The sequence below is a fragment of the Aulostomus chinensis genome, chromosome 16, assembly GCF_037954235.1.
Source record: "Aulostomus chinensis isolate RoL2024-O1b breed Wild chromosome 16, RoL_Achi_v1.0, whole genome shotgun sequence".
NCBI lineage: Eukaryota > Metazoa > Chordata > Actinopteri > Syngnathiformes > Aulostomidae > Aulostomus > Aulostomus chinensis.
Genome location: NC_141335.1, coordinates 22,560,041 through 22,576,984, shown reverse-complemented (window position 1 = coordinate 22,576,984; position 16,944 = coordinate 22,560,041). Strand labels below are relative to the sequence as shown.

Sequence of the window (16,944 nt, the reverse complement as noted above, 5' to 3'; positions counted from 1 at the left end):
TTAGCGAGAGGCAGTCATGCATTTCTTGTCACTCCTTGATTGCTGTGAGATTGAGAGGAAAAAAAAAAGTCATTCTCCTCCATTTTTGCCTGAAATGTAATGGAGCTGAACCAGCAGTGTGTCTCTGCGCACAGGTGGAAACCTCACATTCCCAATCATGAGGGTTGCTCGATTGCACTTCTGTTTCCATTTGTGTTGGTATATGATAGGAAAGAATGGCGTAAGGTCTGAACCCCCCCCCCCCCCCCCCCTTTGCAATCCTGCTGCCAGACAGTGAACAGCAGCCAGATCACGAGACTGGGATTAGGACGGGGCTGCCAGGCACAGATGAGCTGATTTAGCCATTATCTCAGTCCATTATTTCTCATTTCTAATGTGCGAGTCATCCTTTGAAGAACAACAAGCTAATTAGTGCTGTGAAAAGCTAGTAGGGTCTTTTAGTTCTTGGGAATAATGGCTTCCTTCCGCTGTTTTCACCATGTCCATTACAGTGTGTTACTACGCTTTGTTGCTCTGGTTATCGCGGGTATTTCCCAATTTGAGGGCTGAGCAAGCCCTGCATGCTGTGGTGAAAAAGTTCTACTGCGATTATTGTGTACAATATTGTGACCCGTATATAGATGATGTTATTAGTCTGCTTGCTTGGCTATCTAGAAAAGTACACACAAATCAATGATCATTTTAGGATATGTATTTCTCAAAAATAAATGTATTTCTTAATAATAATCTTGCACTACCAAAAAAATACCCCCCCAAAAAATCTGGGCAGTACTATTTTCAAAATAACAATGTTTCATTAAATAAAAAGAAATACCAATGTTTTATTAATTTAACTAAAAAAAAGTTTTACCGAGTAAGAAAATGTGTCATTAAGGTGAATCACAGTGTTTTGATAAATTGAATAGCACAAACAAAATATCTTTCACAACAGTGACGCCATTTCTGTCACATTTGTGCAGTACTCTTTAGATCATACTGTTTTGTACTTGCATTGAAGAACAATTGTATAACATGAATTATAGATTGTGACGATCTTAATTGTGCAACACTTGTCCCAGCCTCCTAAAGGGGGCAACAAAAATCACCACTGGTTCACGGCACTTGAACTGCAATGGTTCAGATTTGAGTTGCGCATGCTAAAAGACATCATAATATATCATATTATATTGAAAATTGTCGTAGAATTTCATTTTTGCCTACAAAATGTGGTTGCTTTGATGATTTTGTGTGTGTGTGTGTGTGTGTGTGTGTGTGTGTGTGTGTGTTTGTGTTTGAGTGTGTGAGAGAGAGATCAATTTGGCAGGGCTCCAAGAAAAAAATAATCAGGAATCTCTGAATTAGGATTTCAGCTGTAGATACGGTGCTTGTGGCTTGTTGCTATGGTGATATAAATGCTTGGACTGCACTGAGCTGGCGCTGCCTGTTAATGGTAACATTTCCTGTCAGATTTTGTTGTGATCAATATCCTGGAACCACTGTGTTTGATCTGCTACTTTTCACATTTGCAGTGATCAGAGTGGTGTGTGTGTGTGTGTGTGTGTGTGTGTGTGTGTGTGTGCGTGCGTGCGTGTGTATATGCTGTAACATTGTTTTTGCACTGGCCCCGTCAGTACACAAGCGTTCGCCTCCTGTCACCTCACCCAAGATGCTGTCAGTGTTCTGCTGAACAGAGCCGCGCTCATTGCAGCTGTCAGTCAGGCCCCTCAGGTAGTGAGTTGTCGTCCTGCTCTTTCGTCACCACATCAGTTGACTGTGAAGATTAAAAAAAGATTTCTGCACCTGCTGGAATCAGTAAAGAAATAGAAGAGTCTGAAAAAAAAACCAGTATGGCTGCAACCTCACTTTTTTTCTCTGCCCCCTTCATCTTTTATCCTTTTGTCCTCTATGCATCCCTTCTTCTGTTTAGTCAGTTGAATGACTTGAGTTTCTCTTGGATGCAGCCACCGTGATGAAGGAATTCTCTCTTTGAGTGTCCAACTGCACGATGTCAGCTCATCATCATCAGATACCTGTAACTTTTTTGATACATTTGTATCGGGCTAATGTCTGATATTTAAATCAGCCCAGTTTTGCTGAGATCTCTTCTTCTTTGCTCATCATCAATCGTGGATTTATCAGGGGGAAAAAAAATCCAGTGTCATGTAGCTCTAGTTTCTACTTTTAAAATTATGAATAACAAAATGAAAATGTAGCTTAAGACCCGTTCTGTAAGTGTATGTGTGCACAAAAGCTGGAAATAGTGTGTCAGTTCATCAGATGTGTGTATGCTTACCTGCAGTCCGCAGGTCTCCTCATTCATGCGTTGTTCGCATGCCTCTTGTAGGATGTTTCGACCCTTATATTAGTCTTGGAGGTATGGAGCAAAGCTTCAGGACCCATTGTGTTCCTCCTGTGTGCCCGAGAGCACAGTCTTGTTCACTGCAACAATTCTACGCTCTAAAACTATGTGAAAATGATGTACTCTTGATGATTTGTAAGTACGAGAAGACATTATTTATAACTATTGATGCTCTCTCCTGCAATTATTTAATGCTATTTGATTGTGGAGCTCTACAACCGATGCCATCCTGCCCTCTCTTTTCTCCTGTGGTGGAAAATATGAAAGCACCGATGAATTATTGAGCAGATTTTGATTTATGATCGGGGTTGGCTGCTATCGTTTCAAGAAAGAGGTGGTATGGAATAGCTGTGGCTTGCTGTAAGCTCAGGTGCAGTATATTCTATCCGTGTGACGCCTGAAACTGTTCTGGGCCACCTTGATGGTGGAATGAGTGCCACTGAACATTTTCTGAGAAGTCATAAATGTTTCTTACTGCCTCTCAGCACCATTGGCTTGAAATAAAACAACAGACTGGCAAAGGGCCAAGTCCTAAAAAAAAAACCTGTCAGGTTCCCTCATCATCAAGTGAGTTCAACATCATAAATGTTCTTTGTGAAAATTATTATTATAATGCTCATCAAAATGTTTACGTCACAATTTTGTTTTTTTTTGTTTTTTTTAAAGCTGTAGAGTTTTATTTTTGAAAACATTCTAGAAATGATCATTTAAAAAAAAATGGCATGGTGGTACTAACTTTCAAGTTGGCTCGCAAAAGTACACTTTCCGGTACCACTCTTGCAACAGTTAAGACTTGGATGGTGCAAACTCGTCAGGTGGACCTGCATCATCCCTCTTAACGTGGCATGTTATTTTATCCTCAGCATAACAGAATCTCTGGCATTCAGTGTCTTTTAATTCCACTTTTAGCATCAAATTACTGCGTTGTAGTGTTGTTTTCTCGCCTGTGGTGAAGCCTCCGATCAAGCCTTGGTGCAAGTGGAAGTGTATTATGAGACAAGCGGATGTTTCACAACACCAAAGTAAGGTATTTGGAACACTTCACTTTTGTTTTTACAGTCATACTCAGGAGGTCCGGCGTTTCGATCTGATCTGCTCTGCACTCCCATGAATTTCAGTGTTAACAACTAAGTCTTGCAAACCCTTATGGTAAAAATGAATGTCACGGGCTGACCTGCAGCTGAAAGGACACTTTCCCTCACTGCGATATAACTTTACTTGTAAGTATTACTCTGTAGTTAGTGTCAAGTCAATCGTGCACTGGCAGTTTGGGTACTTGTGTGTAAAAAAACAATTAAATGTAGAGATTTTCTGCTGTTGTACTACACCAGTTGCATCGTCCAGCCATGCTACTTGTCATTAGCTTTCTTAGCTCAGTGGCATTTCTTCTGTGGTAAAGCCCTGAATCCTTGTCTAAGGAAGATTAACTTGTCGAGCCAAGCATGAAACCAAAAGCAGTGCACGCTCAGGAGGGAATGTGAGAATTTGTGCTGCTGGTTCACATCCATCCCCAAATGTATTATTTGACTTGTCAGAACTGAACAATGAGGAGTCTTCATCTCTAATATTTAATTATGTCCAGTATTGATGCATTTGTTATAGTGCGCATATTTAAGACATTTAGCTCCCTGAAATATTTTTTGTAGCAGTCAAGCGAGAATCGAGTTGTTTCCTCAGCAGAAAAGAGTTAGTCAAACTTGAGCGATGCAGCATTGAAATAGCAGTACTCTGAGGTGATGGTGCACCTGGTTATCAAAGGCAATAAGTGAGAACACACTCTTGATTGATTTAGACACTAATGACAACCCCAATGTCTACTTTGTAGTTTTCATCCTGCGTGTTAGTAGAAATGGGAAAGTATTTCTTATTGGTTTTCCTTTTTTCCTTGACATTGGGACAGTGAGACTGACCAGTGATGCACAACTTTTTTTTTTCTTTGAAGGAACCCATTAATTGACAGTGTTACCTACCTAGTAGAGTCATGTTTTAAGAGCACTTTCATACTACCAACATGTACAGAAACTTAGACTATGCAGATGCAGGACCCCCTGTAATCATCATATTTGATAAAATTAACAAAAATCAACCTCTAATCAAAAAAAACAACCTCTGCAATTTGTTTGGGGAGCTCTTTTAATCTGATAAAGGGCCTTACTGCTTGGAATCTGTGACATATTTCAGTCCTTGTAGCAGTGGCAGGCCTATGTATTGCTCAACATTGTTAGCTACATTTTAGTTTGTCGAAACCGTGTCATTAATTTTTGTGAATTCACCATGAATAAGGTCGTTGCTCCTTTGGTGAAATCAAACATGAGAATCATGCTGCTTGGTTGAGGCTGTTTCCATCTTGATCTCTATGATATGTTGTAATAATATTTACCAGTAATGAGGCCAGCTTTTCAAGTCCGCTGGTTGGCCACAAAACTTGTTTCACATCTGCATTTATTGTTCCTCCCACAGTTTCAGCCCAACTCCTACTCACTGTTGTCTCCAAGGCCGTTCCAAGCGATTGGCGGAAAGGATGAATAATTCATCTCTCTAGTTCTAGGTTGAGTCAGACTTCAGCGAACACTGCTGCGCCTCAGCAGTGACATGTTATTAAGTCAGATCTCTGAGAAAAAACCCCACAAACTCTTCATGCCATCAGAGAAGATAAAGTCCAGAGGAGCTTGTTTGTGTTGCAATTTACTTGTAATGAAAACAATGAAGCAGAGCGCAAGACATTTTCATTTCCTGTATAGTCACTCAGCTAAAAGGTCACTTCCCCGACACTGACAAAAACACACTTTTTGATTGGAGCCCCTTGACATTTTGTTGAGTGTCTTTAAAAGGCAAAGAAAACCCAAGTTATTCATGGTTTTGTGCGTAACGACTCGTAGCTTGTGAGGAAATGCGGAACGTTAGGGAGTCCTCATGATGCTCATCACTCAAATATCAAATTAGATCTGTCGGCATCTGAAACGGGGGGGGAAAAAGAGGGAAAAAAAGGACACCATTACATAACCAACATCCCACATCCCCTCTCACGAGGACAGGATCACATCGCTTTCACTCCCTCTGCCAAGTTGCAGTCAATTATCTGAGGAGCGCTTGAGCAGAGAGCCCGTACCAGCCTGGGTGACTCAGCGATTAGACTCCCACGACTCGGCCTCTCATGATGTTGGATAAAAGCAGCATTAAAGACACAGCTACGTTGTCAGAGTGATTACCTTTAACGTCACTTGGGCTGATGTGAAGCCACAAAAGTGTGAGCGAATGTCTTTCTGCTTTACTGGTCTGTCTTGCGAAATATTCCCACACTATCGACAAGTAGCTTCCCTCTGCAAATTGGCTTGCAAAGTGGAGCTCAACATGCGAGTGGCATTAACTGAGCAATTGGAGCAAATAGTTTGAAAGGTCAGTGATTTATTTTGTGTTTACAAAGTGTGTTCTCCTGAGCTTTGTGAGTTGTTGCCCTCCCTCCCAAGCTGTATTAATTAGTTTTGACAATCTCTCATTATCAAAGCACCCTGGCTGCTTTGTGCAGAGTGCCTTGTAATATTGGATTAAAGCCTCAGAGGAAAAACCCCAACTCTGTTACTTGGAAATTAGCGTTATCATGCACCACTCATTTATCCTTTCCCATTTGAGGAATACGGCCACAACTGGCACACTGATAAGGCAAGGACAAACCAAGTCAAATTAGATACTAATTTTGGGTGATTTATTTTAATAGAATGAGAGCACAGCTGTTGCAGAGCTTATTTATTAAACTAATAATAGCTCTGGCTACCTTGAAGCCTTCATTTCCTGTCAGTCAGCCCCCCCCCCCCCCCCCCCCCCGTTTATCTCTGCTTTCATCTTTTGCTGCATTGATTTCTTTCATCCTTTGTGTTCTTGTCATGTTTGCCCCTATTCTATCCTGGCTTTCTCATGATCCATGCCTTGCTGTTTCTTCTTCCTCCCATTTCCTGTGTGTGATGATGATGATGATGATGTCCTATCCAGCCCCCCCGATGTGCTGTGACCCCCACCCACCCACTGTCCTCAGTTTTTGGGTGAGTTTTTGCCTCTCTACCTCCCCCTTGATTCTGGTGAGTGTGACCAGCTCTACACCGTCATCATCGGGGAGATTGTCAGGTGCCATACATGAATGCTTGATGAGCGTTTCAGTGCCATTAAGATCGCTAATAAAGGGCATCACTTGAAACCTAAAGCATTTATGGTTGCTGCAGTAGCAGCGCTTTCCTTGCCTGTGGCGGTTATAGCAAATACTTCTGCTAAATCATCTTTTTAGCCTTTCAAGTACTTGCAAGTAGGAGTCTTAAAATCTTAAAACACATTTTGGCGTTGTTTTATTGCTGTTGCCCTCAGTTGCAATCTATCTATAGATAGAAATATAGATATATATTTATATTCAGTACGTGGTTAGCTCTTTCTGTACTCTGGGACACCTATTTGAGTTCTTGAAAGGCAAAATACATTTATTGGATGAATTATTGCTGATGGAAAGCTAATAATGCATCACTTTTACTTATAGATGAAGGTCCCTTAAATTCAAGTCCTTGAAAAAAAAAAGGACATCACAGTCACGACTGTGTTTGTCATTTTCCAGTCGCACTTCTGTTTCACTGAGAGTGAGGCTCAAAGACACATTCACACATGCGGTGCAGCAGATGAAGGACAAGGAGTTGATGACAGCTCATTAGTTACTGTAAGATCAATGAAAACTTCCAAACAGGCGTTGTCTGTCTAAAAGGAACAGACGTCATCCACTGCAGATATCCTGCTTGTCTCTCTCGCTGTCAAATACTGCTGACAAATACGCAGATCTCCTCAGTAAGAGTGTTTAATGGACTGTCCGTTCCATCCTGTGTGTTTCCCTCCTGCCTGGCTTGATGCATTCCCTCCCTCCCTGCGTGCAGAAAAAATAGACTAGACAACAAAACGATCACTGCCAAACTCGAGACAACTGTGGAACAGCCAGTTTGATCAGACTGATAGTGTTACAACTGCGTAGGCTGCAGCCGGCCCAGTGACATAGGCACATTAACTGTTGTTTAAATAACTTTGCCAGAAGATGATGCAGAAGTGCAACACTGCAGCTTTAACACCAAAAATGTCAGTGTGACCAAACTGAGAGCACCTGAACAACCAGTTAGAGAGTTTCATTCTCGTTTCTGACAGATTTGCGTGAAAGAATGGACAGAAGCCAATACAACTGTAATATACAACTGTCTTCAAATTATGGTTTACATCACTGACTGCAGGATTGTGTCACGCTGCGTTCATATCAATCACTAAATCACTTCTACTTTGCGGGACTCTCACTGACATTTCTATGGAATAGAAAGGAAAATAACCAATTTCACCTTCGTGGAGGACCCAGTGGGGCAAAAGTAAATGTACATTAATTTTTGATTGTCAGGGTTGATACCTACCTGCAAGGATCAGTGCTTGACTTGGTTGATACACATTCCTTCAAAGCAAAAAGATTCCCATTTAAAAAAAAAACCACATACATTTAAATTTCCATTCATTGCTTCTCACAGTAAAGAATTTTTACTATATTTATATTCTATATTTTCCTCCTGCGTGGATTTGTGAAGGATATGTTTAACCAGCAACTGTCAATCAGGAGTTTAAACAGAGGTGGTTGTCGCCTGCACTCTTGCCTGCTTCCATGATACCTAAAAGCAGCATTCAGCATTCCGTTTCTTTAATTACACTTTGTGTAATTTTATCTTGCTTTTTGAAACAGAGGATGCATGCTGCTGATTTATCTCACAAGCTTTCCACTTTGTAGTGAACTTACATACGATGCCATCTGTTTGTAATGAAGTAATATAACCCTATTATACATTTGAGGCTTTGTGTTTTATTTCATTGTGCAAGCATGTTCAGTGCCATCATAGGTCAGACTGTGTGTAATGTGATTGGTCCTACGTGGTGTCCCAGACAATCCGCATCGCCAGATCAGTCAGGGATCAGCATGGCATGAATGAATCCAGTCAGCGGTGTCACATTAGCAGCAGTGTATAGCTAGCTTCAGTTCAGAAACAGAGACGACTCGTCTGCAGGCCACGTATTAACACACCACCCTTCAACTGTAATATAATTAAAAACGGTTTAGTGGCTCGTCTCACTTTTTAAGAAATAAAAGTGTTATGCCAACTCTGTTGGGGAGGGATTCCTGCTCTGCTGCCTGGCCCTGACCATTCATCTTGAAGTGGTCTTTATTTCCCCACTGCTAAGCTATTTGCCAAATGTCTTGACTGTGAGTGTTTATTGGACAATAACCAGAAATTACTGCCTTCCTAATCTTAATACCTGTATGTGATGTGTGTGTGAAAGTATGAATTGGAGCTTTTTGTTTAAAATGTATTATCAGGAAAGAGAGTGGAAAAATATCAGGTCACAAGTGCATCTAATCTGATTAATCCTTATTGGAATAATAGTTCCACAAAATTAGGTTAGCTGCGGTTACATCACTAACAATGTAATTGGGGTCTGGCAAATGTATTTGTGCAGTGCGTTTTTCATTTTTGTTGCTCCTAATGTAAGCGTGAGTGATAACCTGGGTTTAATTCATGTAGCTACTCTGGCTTCTTATCTATCAATCTATTCGTCTGTCTGTGTCTTATCAGGTCAGCCTTCAGAGCCTGGAGAATTTTCTGTGTCTCTTCCACTACGTGCAGCATCGCCCCAATCACAGCACCAAAGATGCTCTGAAATTCTGGTAAGTCTCTGTCTTTGAGTGCACTGTCTAGGAGTGTTCTCTGTGTTACATACAGGCTCAGGCTTAACCACATTTATCAGTGAAGCTGGTGGTATCGTTGCTGTCGTTTTTTGTGTGTGTGTGTGTTGTTGTTTTTTAATGAACTAGCTTCTCAGTAGTGAAGCGCTTTTATTGATTGAGTGTTTTGGCAGCATTTCCCCCTGCATTTTAATCTGTCAACTCAGCAAAGCTCAACCAAAGAGTGTATAGAAGCTCAAGAGAGCGAACTCCGGTGCTCTCTGCTGAGGCTTAAAATTAAAGGTGAGGATGGACCCGTTTTGCCTCTCCTGTGTGCGCACCTGTAACTGACAGAAGCACTTCCATATGGCAGGGACGTCACGCACCAGTCCCTCTAGATTTGTCTGCTGCAGGGGAATACAGAGGGACAGCTCTACGCCTGTGTTGCATTAACAAACACCTCGAGTGAGAGTGATCAGAGTTCAGCCTGCCCTCCTCATCCTCTAGTGAAGAGGAAACTTTGATATGTATTGACAGAAACCTGTTTCCACAGAGAGAGAGAGAGAGAGAGAGAGAGAGAGAGAGAGAGAGAGAGAGAGATCTTTTTTACTTTCTCACACACATCAAGTATTTTTTGTCTTTACATTTGACAGTTTGCAGCACATATATATTCTATTGCTCCTCTGGTTTGAGAGGAGTTAACTTAGTTTGCCATGCCAATGTGTCTGATAAGTCTAAATTAGTGATGGAAACAGGCACGCATTCCTCATTCATTCAGTCCATTTCACAGCTATTAAAGAAAAGAAAAGAGTTTTATTGTCAGAATCCTGATTGGATATTAATCAGTTATTTAATCACTGTCTAAAGTCACTGTTTGTATGCACATGTCAGTGTTTGTCCTTTTTGTGAATGGAAGTTCTTGTTATTTAATCACGTGATTTAAAGACTCCTGAAATGCGAGGTTATTTGCAAAAGGTGTTCCCATCTCTCATAGAGCACGTTAACGCTTCTGTGTTGAAGTTAAAAAGAACCTCAGGCAAATACAAAAACCTTGCTTTCAAAATGTTTTGTTTGAATTATGCTGTATCCATTAACCTATTCTAATGCCACACTTCAGAGTGTGTTCATGGAAACCAATACCACTAGTAAGGGTTGGTAAGTTCAAAACAATAAGCTTCAGCCTTTAAGAGTGTATAGCCTTAAGTCAGCACCTCGGTAATTAAAAAAGTACCACGACTAATGTTGCAAAGTTGCGATGCTGTAAATGCTTAATTATCCATCAAGATCCATCAGTTTCCCCCAATACGCCCAATTTCGTTGTCCAGCATTTCATTGTATCTGACCATACAATGACAATAATTCTATTCTATTCTATTCTATTCTGTTCTATTCTGTTCTATCACAATACACACTGGAGTCTTATACCAGTGTGTATTCTGTGAGAATAAAGCCAATTATGACCATAAGTGGAATTTCCATTGAAGGAAAAAAAAGGTGTTAGCGGTTCAGAAGGAGTAAATCCTTCCACTGCAGTAGATGTTCAAGATAGTGTGCACAACATTCGCGAGTGGAGTACCTTGTTGCATAGATTAACATAATGATGAAGAACATTGCTGGTCATTAGGGCCCTCAAGTACCTTTTTATTTGTGTTCTGTTCTGTGTAAATGACACACACACTCTCTTGCTCTCTCACTCAAGTGTATGAATTAGCATTTGTGAACTGTGTGTTCTCTCAGCTGAAAAGTGATTGTTTGAATGGAGGTTTGGTTAACATCCCTGAAATAATGTCCTTGTATGAATTCAGGCTTGTGGCAATTAAATGTTTCAAGTACTGAATGTGCAGTTCGTGTTCAGAAGTTGTATAAAGGTAATTATTATGGGTTTTTTGTAGAATGTTCTAATGTTATACTATTGTACCATTTGTTGTGGATATGAATACAATCTGCACATGGTAGATATGACCGGGACGACTTAGAAATGGAGGGAAATTGGAAATTTATAGTTAGAGGAGGGGAAAAAGGGTTCATGATGCTGCACGACACAGGTATCTGTAAAAACCACTCGTCTTTGATATGAGGGACATATGGATCTCTTCAGTTACGGCGGTCAAGGGTTTCGTGTTAATTTTTCAGTCTATCTTATGAGAGTGCCGAGTTTCAAAGCAGACATTCCACAGCAGGTAAAATCACTCCAGATATCTCTTCACCTCTGGTTGTTTATAACAGACCCAGATATCGAAGCAGTTAATTATGGCTTTATTGGCCTCCACGAATGACACAGACCTTTTCACCCTGCTGTCCAGGGTGTACACAGGTCCTGCATACTGCATTCTTAGATGCACTGGACCTGTGCCAACTTCGACAATATATAAACTGTTATCGGTTGATGACAGTGTCCTTAAATGTCCTATAAAAGTCCTTTTGCAATCAGTAACAGACGTCTCACTATTTTATGCAGTCATAGAAAAAGAGTTGAGTTGAGTAAAGTTGGAGTGATGAACAGTCCAGTAATTGGCTTGAAGGGAAAGCCACAATTGGAGACACATAACATAAACAAAAGGACAGAGACGCAATGCTGGTGAGGAAACTAGACAGAAAAGTATGATTTTTTTTGAATATCTTTTTCCTTTTTACTTTTACCAAGAGTAAATTGCTTCCTCTCAATGACCTTCTGAGACTAATCCATTATTTTTGGGAGCAGGAGGGTTGGACTGTGTAGCCGTTACCAGATTGCCAACAGCGCAGCACCTTATTGGGTGTTTGTTTGCCCTGCCTGCTGTCTGGGGACAAGCCATCTTCTTGTGACACTCATTTACAAAGTAACTGATCCTTGCAGGAGTTTTTGCAAGGGAGGATTTGTAGGAATCGTGTCAGAAACAAGCCATGTAAACAGGAAGTTATGTGGCGTCTTGACACTGACACGTATGACATGAGCCACAGAGGCGTTTTGAGATTGTAAATATCACAGATTCATGTCTTGCAGGACAGAACTTTTCCTCTGGTTTATTTGTATGCATTTTTCTTGATGTGAAATCCTCAACATGATTGTTGTAGCGGAGGATACAAAGGCTGTTACTGTGAGTGATGCCTGGTTACGAAGGTCTTCCACAGGTCATTGGAGGCTCGTCAGTGTTCCCAAGGCCAGTCCCCTCGCCATGTGACATCACATGCTTTCATGTGATACGCTGATCTGCTGCAAATCTGGAAAGCTTCCATTTGAAATTCCAATTTAATGGAATTTGTGCTGCAGAACAGAAAATTCAGTCAGTAGTCGTGTGAGGAGGTATGCGGATACAGCAAGCAGAGCTGCAGTCAAGCTTGGAGCGAACACAGCATGACTGGAAGGGAGCGCTTTGGCCCAGTGGTACTTGGTAAGACGGCCATACCTGTATATATGTTGGAGAAACATTTGACTCTTGGTGTAGAACCTCATAAGCTCACTTCTATCAGTACAGTTGAAATCTGGATCAGAGCAGAAGGAACTTTCCTGCAGCATGAAATTACTGTAACACCAGAGTTACAAGAATGTTGGCATGTTGTCTTAACTAAGTTAATGGGATTGTCTTGTAAAGATTGTGTGTTTGGCAAGATTTGTTAGATGTGTGTGTCTGGTGTTGAGATTGACAGTTTATTTACATGGTATGCATGTAGGAGACGTGTATGGGTTAGGACATCCTTACCTGACTGGGATTATTTATGGCCATAATACATGTGAAGGGAGGACAGGAGCTAATTTGGGTTTTGCATGAATTGAGACCAACTTTGTTGTAAATACCATTGACCAAGACGTGTAGCTATACTGCACGGTTGAAGTCAGTCAACGCTTTCTGTCACACAAACCAACAGAAGTATCATTAAAGTTCAGTTATTTCTATTCCACATATGAAACCAAATGGTATCATCGACACACTGTAGTTTTTTTTTAATTATTTAAAAAAAAAGTCTATTTGGGTATAGTTTTTTTTTATGTTTAGTTTTTTTGTAAGTCCTTGATGATAGGAAGGTGTTAGTGTGTTGTATGTGTATCTACTGTTTCCACAAGTTTCACTGCAGCACAAATAGTGAGAATAAGACTAAAGTCACGCTTTTCTTCTTGATTCCGCTTTTTTTCTGCTGTAAAACACTGTATCCTTTGACAACCACTGAATGTTCCTTGTAACCGTTAAGTCAGAAATGTTCCAGTTGTTACCAAGTATGTAATTTTTTTTGACTGGGGGACAGATAGCTCTTTAAATCCCTTTTTATTTAGCGTAGTAAGAAATGCTACTGCCAAGGAATTTTACTCCATTCCCTCCCGAACAAAAACACAGGCAACCAAAAGAGCAAAAGTGTGTTGCACTAACATGGGCTAAAATGCCGTAACAACAGAACTGTCTTCCCACAGTATCATAGAGTACAGGGTGAGGAAGATGGCGCAGATGGAATGGCGTTAAAGGTGTTTTGGTGTTTCACATTTCAGATTTAATTTATAGGCCAGATCACCCAGCGACGGGTCTTTTGAGTCAGTGCACACCTGTACAAAATGCAGCATGGTTTCTTCTTCTTCTTCTTGTTTTTTTTAAAGAAGCCTGGTATTGTTTTCTTTGTAATGGTGATATATAGAATATCCAGGTCTATCCAGTCTGTCTTAATTTTGCATTCTGTGAAATTGCACGCCCTCATTGCTCTTGTCTGGTGAACTGTTTAAATACAGGAATGATTAAGTGAGTGTCCATATCCATTGATGGCTAAAGATGGAAGTGGGAATCAAGCTAATTCATGCTTCGTGCTTACATTCGACATGCACAGTTTTTGTCGTAGATGTCCACATTTGTGTGCCTCTGGTTACTGGAGTAGAGGTGCACCTGAATATCTAGTTTTTACTGCTCCACCTCAAGCTCTAGTCCCAGGTCTGTCCCTAATTCGTGGGAAAACTGTCAATCCTATACTCAACTATGTACTACAAATAGTTGGCAAGTAGGGATGTGTCCTCTTATGTGACATCTTATGATGTTTTGTCTCTTGTGTTGTAGCTCAGACATGAGTGGGGCCAGTAACACACTGGCAAGGGAGTTCCTGACAGATGTGCATCAACTGTGCAGTGCCGTGGCTCAGAGAGCAGAGGCTCGGGAGGAGGATGAGGAGGAAAGTCACATGGTTGCGCTGGGAGAGTACTTAGTCAGAGGACGAGGGTTCCTGTTGCTCAGCACCCTGGACTCCATCATTGACCAGGTGAGGAGGCTCATCACCACAAATTCGTTGTGGAATGCCCTGAAATGTCAAGATTTTCCAGTGAAACTTATGTGCATTTTAACTTAAGTCGTTGATTTCAGCAACGTTGGGCTACGGGGTTCTGCTTCCAGTGTTATACACTGAGCATTACAAATTCAAATTTCTGCAGATGAGCCTTCACAGCTTCTGCTGCGACTAATCTCTTTTCGTCAAGAAGAAATTGCAGATGAGATGCAGCATAATGGAAACGTCTGTTATAGCAAAAAAAAAAAAGATTATTGAAACATCAGAGGGATGTCAGTTTGTAAGTTTAAAGGGGCATTTAATGAGCACTGTGATTAATTCAGTGGCGAAAAATCTGTTTGGCAATGATAATATGCCTTATCTTTTCATAAACAGACTTGATGGGATTCACACAAACTCAGACATTTGTTAATGAAGGACCAGTTTAAATTCCAGGCCATGTTAAACCTCTGCCAAAACCCAGGCTCCAAAAGGAATGCCTGCCAAGCGCTGAATGAGGGTAGACTTCCTATTTGACATGCAAATCTTGGTGGGTAAATGTTGTTACCAACATGATGAAAAATCTTGCATGATCACATCTAAACAAAACTACTGAAGCTCTCAAGACGAAGGAGCTCCAGCCAAACACTGTCCCAAGGCTCATGGTTGTCTTCTACTTTTGGAGCTGTGCATCATGCTCACTGTCTGATATGCTCCTTTTGGGAAGGGGACACCTGCACCATGATTCATCCTCACAATGCTACTCAAAAACATGAGCTCTCACCCTGCAAAACACATTACATCATCTAAATCTGAGAGATGCTGTCTGTTACTGGCGGAAGGAGTGTGCCATTTTTTTGGCAAATACTTATTGTGCAAGATTTCTAGAGTCAGCTAGGATGATAAAGACCCCTGGCTCCTCTCCTGGCTACAGACCCCCTCTGGATGGCTGACTGCTAGTTAGCTCAGCTGCAATGACTGACAGTTTTCTCTACTGCCCCCCTGCAGTGGAGAAAACTGTCACTTGTTATCAAATACACATTTCCTGAACAGCCTCAGCCTGGATTGATTGAACTAGGGTTGTGCTTAAAGCTGTGAAAAAACTGTTGAAAGTTACAAGATGTTGCTATTTTAGAGTTGAATACATAGATGGAACTACTTTCCTGACTGGGTGCAGTGATTTGCTGCAGTATTTCAAAAGCCTCATCATAACTTCAGTCAACAACAAAAAAAACCATATGAGTGCTGCTACTAATCATGGCCTACTTTGTAAGAGAGGATAAGGAAGATTGCTTCTGGACAAGATCCTGATCCTGATCCTGATTTATTTGAAATGGAATAATGTAGGGCACAGAGGAGGAACTGTAGGCTTTGGAAGGTCAGAGAGCAAAACGGGAAGGCAGGCTGAGGCAATCCAAGTAATGGAAAATGTAAAACACAACCCAGGTTCTCTAAATGCAGTAAAAAAAAAAAAAACATTTTGGAGGGAAGTGTATTTGATGACTTTTAAAGACTGCGTTCTTTGCAGCGAAGCTAACAAGTAGTCCGCTAACAGTGGTGTGAAGCTCCACGATGCATGAAGAGAGAGGGGAGAAGGGTATTTATCTTTTCATCTGGCTCTAAAAATGATGGACAAGAAGCATTTTTCCCGATAAGTTGATGCGTTCCTTTGAAAACATAAAACCCATTTTGAATCTTCAAGACTTTGTAAAGCACAGGCAACCACTGGAAACATGGTGCTTTCAGTTGCATGTTGTAAATTCTGAAATCTACATTGGTTCGTTTGGAGAAGCATGTGAGACTTCACAGTGCGTTCAGTTGCGCCATGTAAACTCCGACAACTAATCCCGCACGTTTTTTTTTTTTCTTTCTTTCAACTTTTTTTTTCCCCTTCGAAATGAATACATAAAACACAATGAACTTTATTGTCTAGAAGGAAATTTGTCTCGGACACATACATCATCTGCTGCTGAGAATACAGTAAACGTACATACATGCATATACACATAAAGTGAGTCAAGTGAGTACATTCCTTCACATGACGATTATGAGTCTATCAAAAATGCTGCAGTGGAAAAAAAAAACAAGACTGCAATATCAATCAACTAGCAAAGCAAACTCATAAAGTCCAGTCATAAAAATGCAATAAGATTATCAAAACTGCTTATCAGAAATAATCGTATCAAGTCAAGAATGTTAATTCACCACCATCATGTTTGTTTGGGTTTTTTTGTATATGATTTGAGACACAAAAAGGTTGTGTTTGTATACATTCTATATTTTGTGGCTTGGTTAAAAAAAAAAGCTTTATTGGGTAGGATTTTTCATCTTATTTGGCTGGTGGTGGTTGATTTTGGAACCTCTCAATCATTATAGGACACCTTTGTAGCCATTTAGGCATCTGCAACTGTGACTGGTGTTGCAGGCTGCTGTCATGTAAACGGGAAACAGCCCTGCTGTGTTCAAACGTCATTTGATTATCTGGTTGATTGTAAAATGTCTCTTTCATTTTGCTTCAAACAAATATGATGCCAGCCATTTACTAAAAGTCATGTATTTTTATCTTTAAGAAACGCAAAAAAAGGATTGTGGCTCTTTCATAAATAGATTTTACAGCAATAGCTGGGATTCGGGGGGGCTCAGTGTCATCAAGTCTTCATTGAATGCAGACGTCCGT

The 16,944-nt window shown here is 40.7% G+C and overlaps 1 protein-coding gene across 4 annotated transcripts in view; it reads left to right on the top strand.

The window, feature by feature from the left end:
* lyst (lysosomal trafficking regulator) overlaps nt 1-16,944 on the top strand; it is a 58,955-nt gene that overhangs the window by 2,388 nt on the left and 39,623 nt on the right. For 3 of the 4 annotated variants that reach the window (XM_086179815.1, XM_086179816.1, XM_086179814.1), the window contains exons 3-4: nt 8,965-9,056; nt 14,066-14,264. In XM_086179815.1, coding sequence (XP_086035941.1) covers nt 8,965-9,056; nt 14,066-14,264 — 291 coding nt within the window. Of the gene's footprint in view, nt 1-6,325; nt 6,376-8,964; nt 9,057-14,065; nt 14,265-16,944 lie in introns of all 4 variants that reach the window. The other variant, XM_086179819.1, reaches the window with a different exon arrangement.